At 37.9% G+C, this 13275-nt stretch overlaps 1 protein-coding gene across 1 annotated transcript; it reads left to right on the top strand.

Moving 5' to 3' along the window:
• Nucleotides 1–6428: 6428 nt before the first annotated feature.
• On the top strand, nucleotides 6429–6990 carry LOC103123355 (large ribosomal subunit protein uL24-like). The gene has a single exon (XM_060183380.1). The coding sequence runs from the start codon at nucleotides 6530–6532 to the stop codon at nucleotides 6965–6967; it is 438 nt and encodes a 145-aa protein (XP_060039363.1). The 5' UTR covers nucleotides 6429–6529; the 3' UTR covers nucleotides 6968–6990.
• Nucleotides 6991–13275: the final 6285 nt, after the last annotated feature.

Below are 13275 nucleotides of genomic sequence, written 5' to 3'. Positions count from 1 at the left end.
TAAAAGATTAAGGGGTTCCGGCGGTGGCACAGTGGGTTGGGCGCATGTGGCGCGAAGCCCCCTGCTTGGGAGCCTCTTCACAGGTGGTGAAGCAGGTCTGCAGGTGTCTGTCTTTCTCTCCCCCTCTCTGTCTTCCCCTACTCTCTCCATTTCTCTCTGTCCTGTCCAATAATGAACATCATCAACAATGGCAATAATGGCAGCCAAGGCGAGGCTACAGCAACAAAGGCAACAAAAGGGGGGAAGAAATGGCCTCCAGGATTCATGGTCCAGGCACCGAGCCCAGCAATGACCCTGGAGGGAAAAAAAATTAAAAAAATTTAAAAAGATTAAAAAATTTAAAAAAATTAAAAAAGAAATATTGTGTATTTTATTCATTTAGAGCTCGCATTTCTCTTTTGATACTTTGTATCTCTGTATTATCATTTTTTTCATTTCTGATAGTTTTTTTTAGCAATTTTTTCTATGTTATTCTTTTTTTCTCTTTTATTGGAAGGTTGATGGTTTACAGTGCAGTTGTTGGCACATGGGGCCAGTTTTTCACCTTATCAAGATAGGTGTCTCTAAAATACTCTTAGTCCTAAATTAGCTTCACCATTGTGTACCAGGACCTGAAAGTCACCCCTCTTTCCACCCCTCTCCCTGCTTTCATTTTCCAGAGTCCTTTGATTTGGTGTAATACATAAAACCATTCCAATTTTCACTTTATGGTTTCCCTTTCTGTTCTCATTTCTTTAATGTTGCCCAAGAGAGTCAATTCTGTATTCATACTTCTCTTTCTGGATTATCACATTTAATAAGATTTTCTTTCAGCTCCATCCAAGTTAAGGTAAAGAAGGTGACTTTATTATTCTAATAGATTAGTAGTATTTCATTGTCTTTCTATACATACATTACTTAGCCACTCAGCTGTTTTTGAATACCTAAGTTGCTTCTAAATCTGAGCTATTATAAATTCTGCTAATATGAACATAGGCATACACAGATTTCTTTGGGTGGATGTTTGTTTCCTTAGGATATATCCCCACGAAAGGAATTTCCAGGTTATAGGGTATGTCCATTCCAGGTCTTCTGAGAGTTCCACAATGGTTGGACCAATATACATTTATATCAGAAGGGCAGGAGAGTTCCTTTACCCTCTCAATCTCTGTAACATTTGTTGTTAGTGTCCTTTCTGATGTATGACATTCTCATAGGAGTGAAAGGGTATCTCATTGTTGTTTTTATTTGTATTTCTCTGATAGTCAATGAGAGCATTTTTTCATGTGTGTTGGCCCTCTGGACCTCTTCTTTGATGTATCATTCCCATATTCTCTACACATATTTGGATAGTTTTGTTTGTTTTGTTGCTGAATCTGGTGAGCTTTTGTAGATTTTAGTTATCTAAGCTTTTGTCTGCAGTATGGTATAAAAAGACATTCTACCAGTCTGGTGGAAACTCTTCATTTAAGTAGTGGTTTCTTTCACTTAGCAGAAGTTGTATTTGTTTTTATTTTTCTATTTGATGCACTCTTAGCAGAAGTTGTTTTTGTTTTTATTTTTCTATTTGATGTACTCTCATTGGTTTATTTTAGGTATTGCTTTCCTTATGAATGGTTTTGAATCATTAGAGATGCCTGTAAAACTTAGATTGAAAATAGTTTTGCCAATGTTTTTGTCTAAATATTTGATGATTTCTGGTATAACATCTAAATCATTGATTCACATGGCATTTACTTTTGTGTGTGGTGAGATACAATAGTTCAGATTCATTCTTATGCATGTTTCAATACAATTTCCCCAGTGCCATTTATCAAACACTTTCCTTTCTCCATTTAATATTTAGGGCCACTTTGTCAAAAACTAGATGTCCATGGGTGTGCAAACTTATTTCTGGCCTATCAATTCTATACCACAAGTTACTGTGCCTATTTTTGTTCCAGTATCAGACAATTTTGATAATAATAGCCTGATAATGTATTTTGAGATCTGGGATGTGTGATGTTACTCATTTTGTTGTTTTTTGTCAATTGCTTTGGTGATTCTGGGTATTTTCTGATTCAGATAAACTTTTGTAACTTTTGTTATATTCTCTTAAATAAATTTTATGGGATCTTGACATAGATTGCATTAAATTTTTATATGTGTCTGGGCTGAATAATAATAATTTTGATGATGTTAATTCTTCCTATCCATGAACATAGGGAATAATTTCTATCTTTGTATTTTTTCTATTTCTTTAAATAGTTACTCATAATTTTCAGTATATAAGTCTTTCACTTTTTATTTTTATTATATTTATTTATTCATTGGATAAAGACAGCCAGAGGGGCCAGGCAGTGGCATACCTGGCTAAGTGCACATAATACAGTGCACAAGGACTCAGGTTCAAGCCCCCAGTTCCTGCCTGCAGGGAAAAAACTTCATGAGTGGTGAAGCAGGGCTGCAGGTGTCTCTATGTCCTTTTCCCTCTCTGTCTTCCCCTCCCCTCTCAATTTCTGTGTCTCTATCCAATAGTAAATTAAAATATTTTGAAATAAAAAAGAGACAGGAATTGAGAGGGAAGAATAGACAGACAGAAATAGAGACAGAGAGACATCTGCAACACTACTTCACTACTTTCAGAGCTTTCCCCAGGCAGGTGAGGGCTGAGAACTTGCAACTGGGTCCTTGTTCATTGCTCAATGAGGTGTGCCACCACCCAGCCCCTGTGTTTTATTTCTTTATTTTATTTTAATATTTCATTTATTTATTAATGAGAAAGATAGGAGAGAAAGAGAAAGAACCAGACAGCACTCTGGTACATGTGCTGCCTTGGATTGAACTAAGGATCTCATGCTTGAGAGTCTAGTGCCTTAGCCACTGCACCACCTCCCAGACCACTTTCATTTTTTGTTAGGTTTACTCCTAGATATTTGATTATTTTTCCTGCTATAGTAAATAGAATTGATATCTTAATTTCTTCTTCTGACTTTGTGTGTGTGTGTGTGTGTGTGTGTGTGTGTGTGTGTGTGTGTGTAGAGGTATACCACTGAGTTTTATACAGTAATTTTATAACCTGCCATCTTTTTTATTGGTTTAATTTACAGGAGCTTCCTGATAAATGTTGCAGGATTTTCTATGTATACTATCATGTCATCTACAAATAGTGACAGTATGATCTCTTCTGTCCAAACCTATATCCCTTTAATTCATTTCTCTGGCTGAAATCTATCGCTAGGACTTCCAATATTATGTTGAATAGTAAAAGTCATAATCAACATCCCTATCTTATACCTGATATAAGTGGGAGTGCTTTCAGTCATCGTGCATTATGCTGGCTATAGGTTTGCTTTATATACAGCAGATATGTTTTATTCTTATTGAGACTTGTCAGTAGATTTTTTTCTATTTTTTATTTTTTCAAAGTAGCAGCTCTTGAATTCATTGATCGTTTGAATAATCTTTTCATTTTTTAATGATCTTTATTGGATAGAGACAGAAATTGAGAGGGTAGGGGGAGGTAGAGAGGGAGAGAAAAAGAGAGACACTTGCAACCCTGCTTCACCACTTGCAAAGCTTTCCCCCTACAGGTGGGGACCAGTGGCTTAACCTGGGTCCTTGTGCATTGTAACATGTGCACTCAACCAGGTGCGCCACCACCTGGCCCCCAAATCATCTTTTTTTATGTTTTTCATTTTGTGACATTTTTAAGTTTATTGTATTGATCCTTTTTTTTCTATTACCTTATTTTCTTCTCTGTTTTTCACTATTACCCTCCTTTTGTTGGTTTTCTTCATTTCCCCTTTTCTAGTTGTTTTGGTTTAATAATAAATTATTTATTTTAGATCATTATTCTTTGTTGATTTGATGTATTTTTATGAACTTCACTCTTTTAAAAATATATCTATTTATTGGAAATAGACAGAGATAAATCTAGATGGAAGGGGTGGTATAGGAGAAAGAAAGACAAGTGGAGCAGCTCTTCACTACCAATGAAAGTACATCTCACCCCTGAAATAATGGTCTGGAACGTGAACCTGAGTCATTGTGCATTGTACCAACAAATTTGGTTACTGTCAACCAAATGTGCCATCACTCAGTACCCTGTTCACTCTTATTACTATTTTCTCAAAATTTTAGAGAATCTGAAAGCACTGTCTTTTTGTTGTTGAGTTCATAGTCAGAGTGATTATTGATATGCACAATCTCCTTATAACCATTCCATTTTTTGTTTTATTTTTCTGATTGTTTAATATTTTTACCTTTGCTTTCCTGCATGTTTCTTTTTTTCCTCCATCAGGTGGATGATTTCCCATAATGATTTTCATTGTCCTCCAGACATATTTTAATTTCTCTTTTGGTTACTTCATTGATTCAGTGTTATTTATAAATTTTTCTCTTAGTTTTCACATTTTTGCAATTTTGGTTTTTGTGATTGATTTCTATATCCATACCATATGAAAGGACACTTTTTACTATTTCTATCTTCACATATTTATTAAGAATGTCATATGTCCCAACATATAACTAGTCCTTGAGAATAGTCCATGTGTACTTCTGAATAATATGGATTCATATCTTTTGAGATGTAACATTCTGCTAAAACCCTGTTAAGTCAGCCTCATCTATAGCATTATATAAGGCCACTATTTCCTTGTCGATTATTATCCTCATGACTCAACTTTTGCTGTGATTTGTGTGTTAATATCTGCTACATTTATTGCACTGATATTGATGTATCCCTTGAAGTGAATTAACACTAACTTCAATTACTAGAGTAAAAATATATTGGGAATATATACATTTATGATATTTATATCTTCATGCTGTATTGTATCTTTGATTATTATACACTCTGTTTTTTATTTGTAAGTATTTTCTCTTATTTAACATATTCAATAAATTTTATTGGGGGATTAATAATTTACAATGTAATTGTTTGCACATGGATACAAATTCTGAACAGTTTGTGATATGTATCTGGAAATTACTATTACTCCCATCTTAGGTCCTCAGGTGTGGAATGACAACCCTTCAGATTCATCACTCGATGAGACCTTTCCTTTCATAGTATTCTCTAATTCCATTCCAGGTGCTTCAATTCTTAACAAAGTCCCAAAACCTAGATATAGACCAGGTCCCCTGAGGTAGAGCATATGTTCACATGTATCCATATACTAGGGAAAAATATATACCTGAAAGCAGAAGTACACAATTATGGGACTATAGGAAAGCTTGTTAGAGCTTAGGGAAGCTCTCTAATCCTTGTATGGAGGTCTGGAAAGAAACCCCACTTGTTAGCCTCTCTCCTTATAGAGATGAGCCAAGAGGGAAAAGTCTCCCAAACTCAGTTTCTCCTTGTTAGTCTCTGAAGATCACAGAAAGCCTACAGGCCTCTCACACTTAGTTTCCCCTGCTAGCAGCAGGCCAAATGGTTGCCTGCTTTAGGGTTCACTCAAAGTTCACATATCCACTTCACCATTTGATCATAAAGGAGAAGACACTCTATCATACACCCCCAACACCAGACAGTGAAAAGTCCCCAAATCTTATTTCCTTGTTCCCTTTGATAACTGATTTACATCAAGCTTTGTTTTTCTTTTCTCTACCTCACCTTACTGGTTTAACCCTTATGCTTCTCTCAAATGCCTTTGAATAATTAACCTGCCTGCATCATGGAGACTAATGATTTTGACCTTTATGTATCACATCAATTCTTGTCATACCAGCCCCCTACCATAGGGGCAAGCTGACCTTTAAGAGACATGTAATTTCTGACATATGTGAAAAATGTTTGTTTAACTCTCTATATAAACCTGTATCCATCTCCGAATAATGAGTGTTCATACCAGAGTACTCCCTGAGTCCTCCTTTCTCAATCACGGGGTCTCTAAGAGCTGATGAGGGAGGGTCGGTGACTTACCCCCTGGCTGGATCCACTCCACATGAGTGCCAGCACACAATAGCCTGCAGTGAGTACCCCCCAACACTTCATCAGCACTATTCCAGCCTTTAGGTCCAAAATGGTTCAACAATTTGTTTGGCTTTGTATGTTGACTCTCTTTTCATCTACCAGGCTCCAGATGCCAGCATGATGCTGACCAGACTTCCCTGGACTGATGACACCACTGATGTGTCCTGGAGCCCTGCTTCACAAGAGCCCCACCCTACTAGGGAAAGATAAAGGCAGACTGGGAGTGTGGATAGACTAGTCAAAGCCCATGTTTAGCGGGGAAACAATTACAGAAGCCAGACCTTCCACCTTCTGCAACCCACAACTCCCAGAGGGATAGAGAATGGGAAAGCTATCAGGGGATAGGATGGGATATAGACATCTGGTGATGGGTATTATGTGGAGTTGTACCCCTCCTATCCTATGGTTTTGTTAATGTCTCCTTTTTAAAATAAATAAATAAATTTTAAATATATATGTATACACACATGGAAATGAAAAAAAAAAGAAAAGAAGAGAGCCATATGAAAGATCAGTGGAGCTAAATATTGGTCCTTTGAGAGGGCAAACAAACTCATCTCTTTTGCGGACATCGTCGGTGCTCCAGTGACCAAAATGAAGTTCAACCCCTTCATGACTTCCAACCAGAGCAAGAACCATAAGAAGCATTTCAATGCACCTTCCCACATTCGCCAGAATATCATGTCTCTCCCTCTCTCCAAAGAGCTGAGACAGAAGTACAATGTTCGCTCCATGGCCATCCGCAAGGACGATGAAGTCCAGGTTGTTCGAGGACACTACAAAGGACAGCAGATTGGCAAAGTAGTCCAGGTTTACAGGAAAAAATACGTCATCTACATCGTGCGAGTGCAGCGAGAGAAGGCAAATGGCACGACCGTCCATGTAGGCATCCACCCCAGCAAGGTGGTTATCACTAGACTAAAACTCGACAAAGACCGCAATAAGATCCTTGAACGTAAAGCCAAGTCTTTCCAAGTAGGAAAGGAGAAGGGCAAATATAAGGAAGAAACCATCGAGAAGATGCAGGAATGAAATAATTTTATATGCAACTTTCATGAAAAACTAAATGTAAAAAGGGCAAACAAATATTACAAATTCTTAGCCAGACTCACTTAAATAAAAAGGAAGAAGAATCAAATAAATAGAATTGTAAAATATAGGGGACACATCACAACAGAAATCACAGAAATTCAAAATATCACATAAAGCTTCTGTGAACAACTATATGCCACTGAGTTACAAACCTGGAAGGAATGGAAAATTCTTAGAAACATAAACTTCCAAAACTGAACTATGAAAAATTATAAAGCCTAAATGGACGAATGACAGACAGGGAAATAGAAACAGTTATTAAGAACCTTCCAAAAATAAAAGTCTAGACCCAGACAGCATTACAAATGAATTGTACTGAAGTTGCAGGAAAGAGTTAATACCACTAATGTTAAAGCTCTTCCAAAAGATGGAAGGCACAGGAATACTCCCCTTCCAGCTTCTATGAAGCCAACATCATCCTGATACCAAAAACAAAGACACACAAAAAAAGGAAGCAAAATTACAGACCAATTTCTCTGATGAACATAGATGCTAAAATACTCAACAAAATCCTAGCCAACAGGATACAGCAGTATATTAAAAAAGATTATTCATAGTGAACAAATGGGATTTACCTCAAGAATGTAAGGCTGGTTCAATACACATAAAATCAATCAATGTGATTCACCACATCAATGAAAACAAAACCCAAAACCATATGATTATCTCAGCAGAAGCAGAAAAATCCTTTAACAAAATCCAGAATATTCACTACAGAAGAGATACAAAGGCCAAAAATTATGAAAAATTGTTCCAGGTCACTGATCATCAGAGAAATCCAAATAAAGACAAAAATGAGATACCATCTCACCCCTGTGAGAATGTCATACATTAAAGACGACAGCAGCAACAAATGCTGGAGAGGTTGTGGGGACAAAGGAACATAAATCATGATAAGGTATTTTATGGAAACTTTTGAACTTTGCTCTTATTCCTTCATACTTCTTTTGATCCATCTTTTGATCCATACTACATATCTGATCTCTTCCAAATCAATTTAGTCAGTGCCACTTCAACATGTTTCACTCAGGACTGTCCAGAAATGCCAGGCCTAGGATGTCAGCTCTCCAGCTCCAATACTTGGTGGATTCCTAGGTTCCATTTTGGGTAGCACACTTCCTAACTAGGTTATAGATCCTAGATATAAACCAGGGCCCATGAGATAGGGCACATGTTCACATGTAACTGTAATTAGAAGAAAATATATACCTTAAAGCTAATATGTGAAATTGTCTACGGTGACTCTGTAAGTGCAGAAACAAGTAGAAAGACCCAAACTGAATGTCATAAAGTACTTAATCAAATATTCTCTACTTAGACCTAGATATCCTACTCAACTACTTCCTAAATCACTTCCCTCAATCACTGTAAGCCTAGCCTTGCCAGATAAAGTAAGGTTTACAAAAGCTGAATAATAGCAAGAGACCAACATATTTTAATGATGCCCTCTTGGTCAGTATCAGGTCATTCCATCATCTGGGCCCTAGTCAGGGAAACCTTGGATTCCCACACAGATATGATGGGCCTAGACCTCTAATAAACCCCTCTCTACATCATCCCTGGTCATCTCCAATGGGAGTAACATCATAAACCCTCTTGTGGGCCTCTACAGGATCTTGCCCTCAATATAGAATAACAGTAGTAAAAATTGTCTCACTCTATGAAGGGAGGCTAGATCAACATACTCTGCCACTTGAGGAAGAGTGGTCCTGAAATGAGTACAGCGTAGAGTGTTCCTAGATATGAGCATGAAATGTGAGCTCAATCTGACAGGGACGCAGAAGTTACACAAGCTCCTGTTCTAAATATGAATAGTTATGGGCCCTGGGTAAGATCAATGGTGATGGAGGGGTCCTCCATTTTGTATATAGCTAGTAGGCATATTTCAGTTATATTTCAAAGGGCCTATAGCTATACTAGTTTTTTTCTCTGAGCCTGAAATATGATATGTAGGTGGATCCACATTATTGTCTAAGGAGGTGATGTCATGCTGGAAAAGGGACAGAAATATAGATCATTTAAGAGAGTAGCTCCCTAATGTGGGGAAGGGGTATATATATTGTTGACTGTGAACCCCATTGATTTGATTTGGTCTGGGGCCCATATTCAGCTTAGAAGCCTATGTGACCTCTATATCCCTGCAGATATGAGCTCACATTCTGTAGTCATAATTAGGAACATTCCAAGCTGCCCCAATATCGACCTATCTTCCTCAGGTATAGCATAGAGTATGTTGTCCATCCTTCATTCAGAGGATGGAACATTCTCTACTGTTGTTGTTCTAGGTTGGTCCAATCCCCATGGAGAACAATCTAGAGAACTCTGAGAAAGCTAGAAGTGGACCTACCCAATGATCCTGCAATTCCTCTCCTGGACATATATTCTAAGGAACCAAACACACCCATCCAAAAAGATTTGTGTATACTTATGTTTATAGCAGCACCATTTGTAGCAGCCAAAACCTGAAAGCAACCCAGGTGTCCAACAACAGATGAGTGGCTGAGCAAGTTGTGGTATATATACACAATGGAATACTTACTACTCAGCTATTAAAAATGGTGATTTCACCATTTTCAGTGTATCTTGGATGGAGCTTGAAGAAATTATCTTAAATGAAATAATTCAGAAACAGAAGGATAAATATGGGATGGTCTTACTCATAGGCAGAAGTTGAAAAACAAGAACAGAAGAGAAACCACTCAACAGAACTTGGACTGGAGTTTGTGTGTTGCATCAAAGTAAAAGATTCTGGGGTGGGCTGGGGGGAGGGTTCAGGTCCTAATGTATTATGACGGCGGACTTAGTGGGGGTTGTATTGTTATGTGGAAAATTGAGAAATGTTATGCATGTACAAAATATTGTATTTACTGTTGAATATAAAATATTAACCCCAATAAAGAAATTTTTTAAAAGCATGAACAATCTTGAAATAATTAGAGAGCTAGGAACCTCAGTAGCTAAGTTAGAAGCTTAACTAGTTTAACAGTAACTGAGCAAGGAAACAATAACTGAGCAAGGTAATAGTTGAATCAGAACAACTGAGTCAGAAAAGAGAACTCTCAAGATCGAGGATGAGTTAGAGAAAAATAAAAAAGAAGTAATAGAACTAAAAACGAAATTAAGAGACCTGAAAACACCACCAGAGACACTTATATAGACACCCAATAGAGGAAATATGTGCATTATTGGTTTTCCAGAGACTGAAGGAGTGGCAGGGGAAAACCATGCTAAATGAGATAATAGTATAGTACTGTATCAAATTAAACAACTAAAAGCTCATAAAAAATCATGAAGCTCAGAGAATCAAAAAATAATTGACCAAGATATACATATATCAAGAAACATTATAGTCTAAATTACAAAGAACAAAGATGAATAAATGAGTCTGAAGGTTCCAAGGGAAAAACAGAGTCAGATTTAGAATAAAACCCATAAGATGAAGAACAGAGATCTGGTGTCAGAAGATGGTGGACTGAGAAGCTGCTAGTGGCTTGAGCTCTGATCACATCTTCTGGAAATGGTAGGATTTTCTGCCTTTAGCAGGCCAGTCAATAAGGGGTCCTAGCAGTGACACCAAGGAGGTGACTATAACTTAATTTGGGTCAAGAATTAGAGTAGAGGTGGCGCAGACTAGCGGGCGGGCTGCTCCAGACTTCCCAGGCTGCGGTGGGCAAGGTGGGTGCGCTGGGCATTGTCTTCAGCCCAGGAAAGCGGCTCCTTCGCTGGTTGTAGAGCGCTGCCGGGCCGCCGGCAGAAGACCGGGAGGGAGCACTGTAGCTTGGGGGCTTCCTCTTGGGAGTCTCCGGGGACCACTGTGACCCTGAGGGCAGATCCGAGGACATCCTTGAGTACAGCTCTCATTGGATCAAAAGGACTTGGAGCTAGTTTTCATCTTTGAGAAATCCTTTTAAAAGAGCTTCAGGGGGGGGGTTCCAGAAGATGGAGGACTGAGAAGCTGCTAGTGGCTGAGCTCTGACCACATATCCTGGAAACGGTAGGATTTTCTGCCTTTAGCAGGCCAGCCAATAAGGGGTCCTAGCGGCGACACCAAGGAGGTGACTATAACTTAATTTGGGTTAAGAATTAGAGTAGGGAAAAAAGGGAAAAAAAAGGAAAAAAATTTTTTTCTTCCTTTTAATTTTCAAGCATACCTCCTTCCCGGCCCCCGCCACATAACCAGTCCTTTTCTTTACCAAGTTCCTGTCCCACCAGGGAGTATCATTAATTCTAAGTCTATACCCTTCTGAAACCTCTGGCCCTTTTTTCTTTCTAAGTAGCCAACCCTTCCCACCTCATCCCACATAGCTAATTAAATAATTAAAAATAAATACATTAAAAAAACCCTTTCCTTTCACTGCCCTTTTATGACTGTTCTTTTTCTTATCTTTTTCTTTTTCTCTCTCTCTTTCTTTTTTTTTTCTTTTTCTTATTCTTGTCATCCCTTCTTCCTTAATCCTACAGCTTCCAAAGTCACAGCCCCCAGCCACCACACGAACAAACAGTGTGCTTTATTGAATTCACTGATAAACATTTGGGAATTTCCTTTCACTGCTCTTTAATTACAACTCTTTTTCTTATATTTTTCCCTTTTCTCTCTCTTGTCTCTCTCTCTCTCTCTCTCTCTCTTTTTAATCTTTTCATACACTTCTTCCTTCTTCTTTGCCTGTCTGAATTTGTGAATTATTTTGGGGAAGAAATCTGACTCAGAGTGGACTCTGTATGTGTGTATATCTGCTCTAGTTCCCTTTCCCCTCTTGTTACCCCTAGAATATACAGTGGATAGTAGATTTGCATAACTGTCTATTCTTGCTATCCTTTCTTTCTTTTCTCTTTCTTCACTGGGATTTGGTTACTACTTTTTCACGGATTGGAGAAATTGTTTAGCTAACTGGTAACGATTAAACTACTTCAATACTTGCTTCAGTTGCTACTGTAATTCCTGAGGTTGGTGAGTGCAATTGTCATAAAGGTATTTAGTACAGGGTTACTTGTACTCAAGACACAACAACTGAGGAACAACAGAGCATAAAAAATAAACACATAAATAAAAAAGGGTAGATCAAAAAGAAATAAAACTGCTACTCCAATGAATGAAGACAAGAGCCCAGAAGAAACTACAAATCAGCCAGAATTAACCATAGATAAGAAAAGTATGCAAGCAATAATAAACTTATTAATCACAGAAATGAAAACAACATTGGAGGAAAGGAATGGCAGTATTAGGAAAACAACAGTTGAGACCCCCAAGGAAAATACTGATTATCTTGAGGAAATTAGAGAACTGAAAGCTGAAATAGCTGTAATGAAGAAAGAAGCTGAGGCAAGGGAAAGCAGACTAACAGAAGCAGAAAACAGAATTAGTCAGACAGAGCATGAGATAGAGAAAACGAAGAAAGAGGTGAAAGAGCATAAAAAGAAATTGAGAGACACTGAAAACAACAACAGAGACATATGGGATGATCTCAAAAGAAGTAACATTCGCATAATTGGCCTGCCAGAGGAAGAGAGGAAGGGGAACCAAACATCCTAGAGGAAATAATAGAAGAAAACTTCCCAGACCTGAATAACAGAAAGGACATCAATATTCAAGAGTCCCAAAGAGTACGAAACAGAATCAATCCAGACCTGAAGACACCAAGACACATCATAGTCACAATGAGAAGAAGTAAGGATAAAGAAAGGATCCTAAAGGCTGCAAGAGAGAAACAAAAAGTCACATACAAGGGAAAACCCATAAGATTATCTGAGACTTCTCCACTCAAACTCTAAAAGCCAGAAGGGAGTGGCAAGGTTATCTATCGAGCCCTGAATGAAAAAGGGTATCAACCAAGGATAATATATCCTGCTAGAATTTCATTCAAACTAGATGGAGGGATCAAAACCTTCTTAGATAAACAACAGTTAAAGGAGGCAACCATCCCCAAGCCGGCCCTGAAAGAGGTTCTAAAAGACCTCTTATAAACAAGAACATCACTATAATACTTGCAATATATCAGAACAAACAAAAAATTTTTTTAACAATGGCACTACAATACATTAAATCCATAATATCAATAAATGTCAATGGCTTAAACTCACCCATCAAAAGGCACAGGGTGGGGGGATGGATCAGAAAACATAACCCAACCATATGCTGCTTGCAAGAATCCCATCTGTCACAACAAGATAAACACAGACTTAAAGTGAAAGGATGGAAAACTATCATACAGGCTAACGGAGCACAAAAAAGGGCAGGAAAGCCTAGACCA

The sequence above is a fragment of the Erinaceus europaeus genome, chromosome X, assembly GCF_950295315.1.
Source record: "Erinaceus europaeus chromosome X, mEriEur2.1, whole genome shotgun sequence".
Classification (NCBI taxonomy): domain Eukaryota; kingdom Metazoa; phylum Chordata; class Mammalia; order Eulipotyphla; family Erinaceidae; genus Erinaceus; species Erinaceus europaeus.
Note: the sequence above shows the minus strand (reverse complement) of the source record. Positions and strands in the feature narration are given on the sequence as shown.